Here is an 8989-nt window from a genome sequence, read left to right as displayed (position 1 = left end):
CAGTGGGTGTGTGTGTGTGTGTGTGTGTGTGTGTGTGTGTGTGTGTGTGTGTGTGTGTTTGCGTGCGCGCAGGAGGCTCGGCCCGGGCCAGCGGCATGCTGCTCCACTACAAGCCGATGGGCTCTCAGGACGTCCAGCAGCTGCGCCTGGAGGCAGCTGATGATAAGAAGGTGGCCGCCCTGTGGTTGGCTGCCATGCACAAGGTGAGCTGAGGGGGCGGAGCCAAGGGGGCGGAGCCAAGGTGACCCCAAACTGGGACTGGAGCCAAAAAAATAAATCTAGTTTGAGACGAAACTGCATCAAGAAAAAGAGAAAAGGATTTCCCTCACACAAAACATTTAGTTAAACTGAAATATAAACTTTTAATTTCTCTGTCTGTCCGGTTTGGTTCTGACCCGGTCCGGTTTGGTTCTGACCCGGTCCAGAAACCTTTGAGCTGATTGTTAAAAAGCCACAAACGTTTGTCTCAGTTCCTCCTTTCTTCTTCCCGACAGGCTGCCAAACTTCTGTACGAAGCCCGGGACCAGTGAGGACCAGAACCGGGCCTCCAGGCAGCACACACCCAAGTGTTTCAGACCCGCCTKAGCTGGGTTTATCGGGGTCCAGATTCTGTCAGCAGCTCTTCATGAAGGTCCAGCCTCTGGTTCTTCTCTTCCATCAGAACCTGCTTTAACTCGAGTGTTCTGATCCAAAAATACTAAATGTTTCTGATAAATCCCAGCTTTGGGTCAAGCTTCAGTAAAACACTTTTAAATTCACGACACATTAACTCGATGAGCTGCTGCCGTGTTTTTACAAAGATCTGAGTTCCTGTTTGCAGTTAAAGAACCAAGTAAAGAAAATATTAAAACTCAGAACTTCTAAAATCAAGAAACAAACCTGCCTGAAAACTTTAAAAACAGACGTCTGTGATTTTCTTTACTTCTTAGGAGCCGTTTGTTCTAAAGTTAAAATTTAAACAGTCAGTGTCTTACCTGTTGTAGATGGCTCTTTGACCTCTAAATCCGATGGGACTAATGAGCTAAAGGCTAGTCCGAACACGGCTGAGTGTCTTAAATCAGCCTCACAACTGAGTGCATCGCTTTTTAAAAAGAAACAAACACGTTAGTGTATTATGACCCCCACAAACACACGAAGCGGGGGCCATGTTTTTGTATTTCGAGAGTGAAGATTCAGTAGTAAAGGTAAGTAAACCTGAGTAAAGTTTTGGTCCACAGGAAGCAGCCGAGGCAGAAAAGCATTCTGGGAAATGTAGGATTCTCTGATGAAACGATAAACGGCTCRTTTAAATCGAAGCTGATCACAGATGTTTTTATAAAAGTGATGTTTTCTCACAAAACCAGTGTTTTTACGTTTTCAGTTTTCTTCTGTATATAATTTTCTTCTAAAATATTAACTCTTTGCAGTTTTGAGACGTTTGAAGCTTCAGAGGATTGTTTTTTTTTTTTTTTTTTGTACTTTCATGTATTAAAGTTTTGTATGAGAGATTTTGTTAAATATTCCTACTTTAACACCAAGTGTTTGTTGTTGCACCAGTTTTAACCCTGAAGAAGATGAAGGTTTTGTATTTTCTCTTCTCACTCTGTGGCCGTCTGAACCACGTCTGAGTTTTATTTTAGTGTTTGGTGTTCAGGGACTCAAACCGTCGGCCTCGCTTTCACTTCATTTTATTCCAGTTGTTTTTGTCAACTTTTCTTCCTCCGTTTGTCTTCATGATGAAAGTGGTTCGGTTTAACATGGCCGCCTCAGCAGGGTTAACGTTTTTTATCTCGGTCTGTTTCTGATTCTTTTTAAAGGTAAAACTGAAGAATCGCTGACAGAAACAGGTCTAACATGACTCAGCACAAATAAAATCTGCACAAAAACCTGTCAGGAGATGGAGCAACGTTTAAATATTGGRGAGCCGTCACATTGAAACGAGGATTGAGTCCAAAAGTGGAGAAATAAGCAGATTTAAACGTGTGCAAAAATTTCATTTAGTCAAAATATTATGAATTAATGCTTTAACGTATCATTTGAATGAACTGTCTGAAATATAATCATAAAAAACATTTTGAAGCTTTTTTTTTGAGCAGCAACAAAAAAACTGATTTTGAGGAAAAACGCCGTGAATTTTTTTTACATTTCCCATGTGAGCTAGAAATGTTTTTATTTCTTTCCAAGTGGGAAATCAAATATTTGAGGTTCCCTCTTTATACTGACATCAAAAATTACTCAAATATACATAAAATTAGGATTCAGACCAAACAATGTATTTTATCTTACCAACAAGACAAATTAAATCAGATCTCTGGATAAGTTTATGACATCAGAATGATCCAGGGATTAAAAAGTAGCTTTTAAAGCAGGAATCTGAAAATATAATATTTGGGTCATTTTGAACAAATTTGACTTAATCCTCAATTTGGTAAAATGAGTCACATTTGGTTTAAATCTGAAGATTTCTCATCAGCATGAGGTTTAGGCTTTAATTTATTCTGGATTAAATCTGGAACAGTTTCACATCAGGTCATGAYTTTTAATCTGGATTAACTGAGAATAAACCAGATCAGATTAAACTGAACTGAGATCTAAAATGATAGAGTGAAAGTTTACAAAGAGAATTAGTTTTAAAATCAAAAATGAGAAGTTTTCCTGTTTTCCCTTCATGTTGGAGCTGATGAGGAGTTTTGGTCCAAACAGAGCTGAGTGTTTCACAGAGCAGGAGAAACTGCAGCTGCTTTGTTTCACATGAAGATTTTATTCTCTCAGTCTTTAAACTTCTCTTTATTCTGCTGAAAATACTTTAATTTGATCTTTCTGTTAATAAAATCAAGTCTTTGTACAACTGCTGCTGTTTTCATTACAACTTTGTCTCTGAAATGCTGTAGAGTCTAAATCCAAAGTGATGTGAAACTGTCAGGACCTGTCTGATGGACTGAAGACCCTCGGGGGGTCGGAGTGACCCCCCGAGTGAGTATTTATATTTTAGGGATTTTCTGTGCAGAAACATGTTTAGTTATCAGAAGTTTTCAGAGCATTAAGATTCTGTTCTGAACATTTTGTTKAAGGGATCAAAAGTGTTTATTCAGCAAATGAACTGATGTGTCTGATTTAAGCTCAGTTATTATTGTGACAAATCTAATGTGAATAATCTATAAAATTAATCTTTAGAGTCTGACACAGTTGCATTTTTAAAAGTGTAACATTGATAACCAGTGGTGGGCACAGTTCCCCTAAAGCACTAATTTGCTGATTAGTGCTTTAGGGCTTTTGCTCATTTTAAAATTTATTAGTGGATTAGCACTTGCTAAATTTATAGGCTAAATTTAGAAGCACTAACTGAGGTCTATAAATGTTATTGATCAGCATTAATGTTAACAGCTGAGGGTGAAAACTGTCAATCATTTTGTTCACATGTGTCACTGATCCTCCAGGTGACATATTAACAAAATATGAACCAAATCCAGCTGTGGGATGTTAATGAGCAGTTTTAAGAGAGAAACATGACAACATGTGACTCTTAGTGCTTTAGAATTAGAGGACCTCAATATCTGAGTTAGTGTTTTAGGGCTAGATGAACTCATATTTAGGTCAGTGCTGCCCACCACTGGTAAACTATTAAAAAACATTTCATTGTTGAAATATTTCATCAATAACAGGAAGTGATGTCAGAGGGAATACCTGCAGGTAAACAGACTAAAGAAGAACCTGATGTTTTAGATTATTTTGAGTATCAGAGATAACGAGTCTGACTTCAAATCATTTCGATAAACAAACAGGAAGTTTTCTTTCTTAAATTGTTCCTTTACCTGTTACAAGTTTTTGTGTAAATGTATTTTATTTATTGTTTTTAAGAAGACGTTTTATTGTAAAGTTATAAAGTTTCTTTTTGTTTGTTTTTAATGTTCAGTGCTGCAGAGAGAAAACACTGATGGACTTTTGTCTCTATGGTTGTGAGGGACAGTTAGTTAGAAAAGGCGACTGCATCTGGTCAGAAGATTTTCTGGTTAAGTGAAGATTTATTTATTTTAATTTTTTTATTTATGTCAAGAAATTTTATTTTGAAAGATAACCTAACCCAACGAGGCGTGTATGAAAGTGAATGTTTTTGTTTGTGTATAAGAATATGTTTTAGTCAGCTGTTAACATTGTATGTAAACAGTTCGATGAAGAGAGTTAAGATCTGTGAAGAAGAATAACAGGAGAGGGAGCAAAAGTTCCCCTTTGATGTCACTTCCTGTTTCACTTCAGTTCAAAGTTCAAAAGAAAATCTGACAGTTATGAGACAAAATGTGTATTAAGTCAAGTTTCTTAAGTATAACGATGTTTTCTTTGACTTTTTGTATTTGAGGGATGTTTATGTCACAGGCACTTTAAAAACAAAAATTATTTTACATGTTTGTCAGTTTTTTTATCTGCAGAGGGACTGAAGGACCACATGTGGCCCCAGAGCCACAGTTTGCAGACCCCTGGACAGATCTGTGTGTTGGGTTCTTGTTCTAATCCAGAAACAGGACAAAGGGGATCATTTTAAAGAAATAAAATCTGAGTTTATTTTAATGCGCCTGCCCCTTTAAGAGAAGAACCGGAAGTACAATCGTGTCTCCGTGTTAGCAAAGATTTTTAATTTTAAAATTTATAATTAAACCGTTTTTATTCAGTATTGTGTTTGCAAAAGTAATAAATACTTGAAAAGGTAAAAAGTAAATAAAAAATGTGGAGTTTGTGTAAGAAGAATGAGAATTACAGCTGTCGGGACGTCCCGCCACCCCCCGGCCCGCAGACAGGTGGTACGGTCCGAGCCGCTCCGGCTGAAACACGTGCTCCGTGTTTTGAGGGTTTCAGCGGTGTTGCAGCATTTTCTCAGCCGGGCTGCGGGGCTGTCACCGCGGGGTTTAGATCCTCGGAGCTCCCGGTGCGTCGACGCCCAGCGCGGGGTGGATGTTCGGACCCACGCGGGCGGAGGGACTCGCCTCACGGGACTGACGGTAAGAAGCTCCACGCTGTGTTTGATGTCAGCGCACGTGTTAAACCGGGTTAAGTTCCCCGTCCTGTCCGCGGCCCAGACTGAAAACTTTACTGATTATCCATCTTTGAGCCTCRGGCCGGGCGGTGCCACGTTGCAGGGGGGACCGGACCCAGCTGCAGAACCGATCCTGTCTGGGAGGAGCTCCGGGCTCGAACGAGTTAAAGATTAAAGTTGTGTTTTTGTCTCTGTCTGTTATTAAAATATCTCTCGAACCACTGGTTTGATTTTAATGAAACTCTCAAAAAACACCAACCAGGTGGACCCCCACAGCTGATTCACTTTAGGGGTCAACCTGATTCAAGATGGCCGCCACAGCTGAMCAACCTTACCAAACACAAACACGTCTCTAACTCAGGCAGTGCTGCAGATCTGAAGCTGAAATCTGCTGAGGTAGTAGCTGAGAGTCCTCCTCAACATWGACTTTGAGCTCAGATAAGCCTGCACGACAGACTTGTTTAAAACTGACATTAACTGCTGGTTGAGCCTTGTTTGTCTGTTAGCAAAATATCTAATGAACAGCTGAACAGATTTAAAGGGAACTCTTATAAAAAAATGTTTGGATGTTTGTCAACTAATAATTAACTTTTGGAGACAACTTGATTCAAGATGGCCACCACAGCTAACCAACCTTAGCGAACACAAAAATGGCTAAAATTTGTTTTTAAATATCTGAAGCTAAAATTTGTTGAGGTAGTAGCTGAGAGTGGTCCTGGACTCAGACTCTGAGCACCAACAGGTCTGTTTTATGAATTAATTATTGATAAAACTTCTGATTCACTCTGTCCTGTTTTATTTTAGAGTGTTTCTATCCAGGTTTTAATTATAATCTGTTTTATTTTCTTTCCTTCTTCAGGTTCTGCTCAGGTTCTGCTCGTGTTCTGAGGCTCCTCCCAGCGGCGCCATGAGTTCCAAGGTGTGCAGGACCTGCGGTGGCTCGGACATCGATGTGGACCCGGCCCGGGGCGACGCCGTCTGCATGGGCTGCGGCTCGGTCTTGGAGGACAACATCATCGTGTCCGAGGTGGAGTTCGTGGAGTCCGGAGGAGGCGGGTCTCTGGCTGTGGGACAGTTCGTGTCCTCAGAAGGTGGGACACTGAGGACAGGTTTAACCTCAGAGGCAAAACAGCTTTTTCTGTTTTCTGTTTCGTTTAACTTAAGGATCCATGATTAGTTGTAACATTAGACTTTATTTAATAAACATTATTTTAACTGTAAAATAAAGACTGTAAAAATACTGTAGGATGTTTAGTTTTGTAAATTTTTTAGAATATATTTTAACACGGACGGAGCCATTTCATTTCCACACAAAGCATTCTGGGTAAATGATGACGTGGATAGGTCCTCGGTGCGAGGCTGCTAGCGAGCTATATCCACCCTGAAGGTTAATCTTGGACAATATCTGATGATCGACTCTTTTAAATGAAACCAGAGAGCGTTGACAGAGAGGAGAAGGTAGAAATGACTCAGCCTGGAACTGAAAATATGGATGGAGGACAACAGAGCTGCTTCATGGAAGAAGAACCTCAGATTAGCCTGTTAGCTTTAGCATTAGCCCTGATGCTATCACTATATATATGTATTAGCTCAGCGCTACACGTTCTCCTCTCGTCACTGAGGTCCTCCATCCACATGACAGAGAGGGGAACACAAAAATGACTCAGTCTGTAACTGAAAATATGGATGGAGGACCTCAGTTTAGCTTGTTTGTCGCGCTAACGCTGAGCTAATACATATAAGGCAATATAGCGTCAGCGCTATTAATAGTACTACCAACATGGTCTGTCCTGTACAGAATGACTAAACACTAAATTATTTCTTTACTAAAACCTCTGTAACTTTGCTCCAGTTCATTTTAGCAGCATAAATCTTTGTACAGGTGATGTCCACAGGTGGATTTATGGTTTCCAAGAGTTTTTAGTCTGATTCATTATGGTTTTAAATAGGCTATATACCGTCTAAATGTTATTCAGGTGAGAGGAAAAAAAAATATATATATATATATATTCCATCCTCAATATGTCTAAAACCACAGCAGCTGTTTTAATACTGACACTTCTAATAAATTCTCCCAACTGTTAGCTTTATTTTGATACAAAGATTATTTAAGTAGAGTTTGTAAAAACTGAGACACTCAGTTACATTTCATCCTGGGGTTGAAGAGGTTAACCTGCTGGTTTGTCGTTTTCAGGTCAGAAGAACCCACTCTTTGGAGACGGGCATGGCACGAGTCTGGGGTCCGAGTCCAGAGCCAGGACTCTGCAGAGAGGTGAGTCAGCAGCAGGGGGCGCTCCAGCTGCAGTTTTGAGTTTTTATCAGCCAAAACTCAAGTGTTTCACAGATCATTTTAGCTGTTTATGCATCAAAACATTCAGCTGCTGTTAGTTTTGTAACTTTAGTCATTTACAAAAAAATCAATCTCTCTGTAGAATCTGCTTTAGCTGCTTGTTCTGTCATCTTCAGCTACTTTAGCTACTGTTCTGCTTTTAGCAACAGTTAAAATTTTAGTTACTTCTTCCTAACATTTGAATAATTTCAGATTTTGCCTTCTGTGGCTTCAGATAGTAATATTTTAGCTTGAACAGCTTMCTGTAATTTCTTCAGCTAGTGGCTAAAGTTCAGCTCCTGATTCGGCACAGAGGACGTCCACTCGCCAACAACAGAAGCTCAGCACCTTCCTGTTGGTCCTGAAACTTTCAGCTCAGATTTCATGAAAAACTAAAAAGTTTGACAGAAACTCAAACAGAATCCAGTTTTTTTTTTTAGAAAAACAAGTTTCACTTTCAGCCTGAAATAATCTGAGTTAAAAGAAAAAGAAAAAAAAACTCAAACGAGTCCACTAAATTAGCATAGATGCTAARGTAACATTAAAAACTCCCCAGAGAAGCTAAAGCGATTAGCATGGTGTTTAATGTGAACTGTAGCTACGGTGGCCCTGCTGGGACAAACTTAAGGACACGTGGACCAACAGGAAGTGTTTGTGTCCTCAGCTAAAGAGTACATCAACACTCTGGGACACCAGCTGCAGATGAGTCAGCACTGTTTGGACACGGCCTTCAACTTCTACAAGATGGCGCTGAACAAAAGCCTGACCCGCGGACGCAGAATGGACCACATCATCGCCGCCTGCATCTACCTGGTGTGTCGCACCGAGGGGACGCCACGTATCCTTCCTGACGCAGTCTCAGGGGGTCTGAGTCTCAGGGGGTCTGAGTCTCAGGGGGTCTGAGTCTCAGGGGTTCTGAGTCTCAGGGGGTCTGAGTCTCAGGGGGTCTGAGTCTCAGGGGGTCTGAGTCTCAGGGGGTCTGAGTCTCAGGAGGACTGAGTCTCAGGGGGTCTGAGTCTCAGGAGGACTGAGTCTCAGGGGGTTTTCAGACTGAGCTGCAGCACATTGAAGTAAAATATCTCCTCTGTAACCGAGGCTAAAGTCCTCACCAGCTCCTGATCTGGTTCCAGCTCCTGGTCCAGCAGTGGTTCTGTCTCTCAGGGTTGTGGAGGAGTTTTGGACCACTCATCCTTCTGTCGTTGTTTCAGTTCATTCAAGTTCTGCTCAGGTTCAGGTTCTAGTTCTGGTTCTCAGTTCTTCTCTTTTAGACCCATTCTGTTTGGGATCCTAGTTCTTTTGGACTTCATCAGTCAGACAGATGGACCCTCCACCACCGTGCTGACAGGTGGGAGGAGCTGTTTGCTGCAGTGCATTCTGGGTGAAACATCTGTCCTCTGGTCTGGGTCTGGGTCTGGATCTGGTTCTGGTCCTGGTCCTGAAGTCTTTTTGTTCCTTCAGATGAAACAAACCTGAGTCTTGCTGCCATGTTGGTTTTAGAGAAAAGAGACAATGACCTTTGACCTGCTTTAGCGTGGACCCTGTCTGTTAGCAAAATATCTCATTAACCAGACCGTGGATTTTAACTTTCATTCAACAAAAATGATTTTGGAACAATGAAACTGTTGGATCCATCTGTTCTATAAACTGAGCATCTC

The 8989-nt window shown here is 40.9% G+C and overlaps 2 protein-coding genes across 2 annotated transcripts; both read left to right on the top strand.

Annotated features, from left to right (window-relative positions):
- Positions 1 to 72: 72 nt before the first annotated feature.
- LOC106511182 (zinc finger FYVE domain-containing protein 21) lies at positions 73 to 1542 on the top strand (the record flags this gene model as incomplete). Its single annotated transcript, XM_013999927.1, is given in 2 exon segments — positions 73 to 203; positions 495 to 1542. Coding segments are annotated over 2 exon segments (167 nt in total), but the record flags the coding sequence as incomplete, so codon positions are not given.
- Positions 1543 to 4703: 3161 nt separating this feature from the next.
- On the top strand, positions 4704 to 8172 carry LOC106511180 (transcription factor IIIB 90 kDa subunit; the record flags this gene model as incomplete). The annotated part of the gene is given in 4 exon segments (XM_013999926.1): positions 4704 to 4970; positions 5865 to 6096; positions 7200 to 7277; positions 7999 to 8172. Coding segments are annotated over 4 exon segments (736 nt in total), but the record flags the coding sequence as incomplete, so codon positions are not given.
- Between the last annotated feature and the right edge of the window lie 817 nt (positions 8173 to 8989).

This window comes from Austrofundulus limnaeus, unplaced genomic scaffold (genome assembly GCF_001266775.1).
Source record: "Austrofundulus limnaeus strain Quisiro unplaced genomic scaffold, Austrofundulus_limnaeus-1.0 Scaffold2570, whole genome shotgun sequence".
NCBI classification, from domain to species: domain Eukaryota; kingdom Metazoa; phylum Chordata; class Actinopteri; order Cyprinodontiformes; family Rivulidae; genus Austrofundulus; species Austrofundulus limnaeus.
The sequence above is the reverse complement of the archived record's forward strand: the minus strand, read 5'-3'. Positions and strand labels throughout refer to the sequence as shown.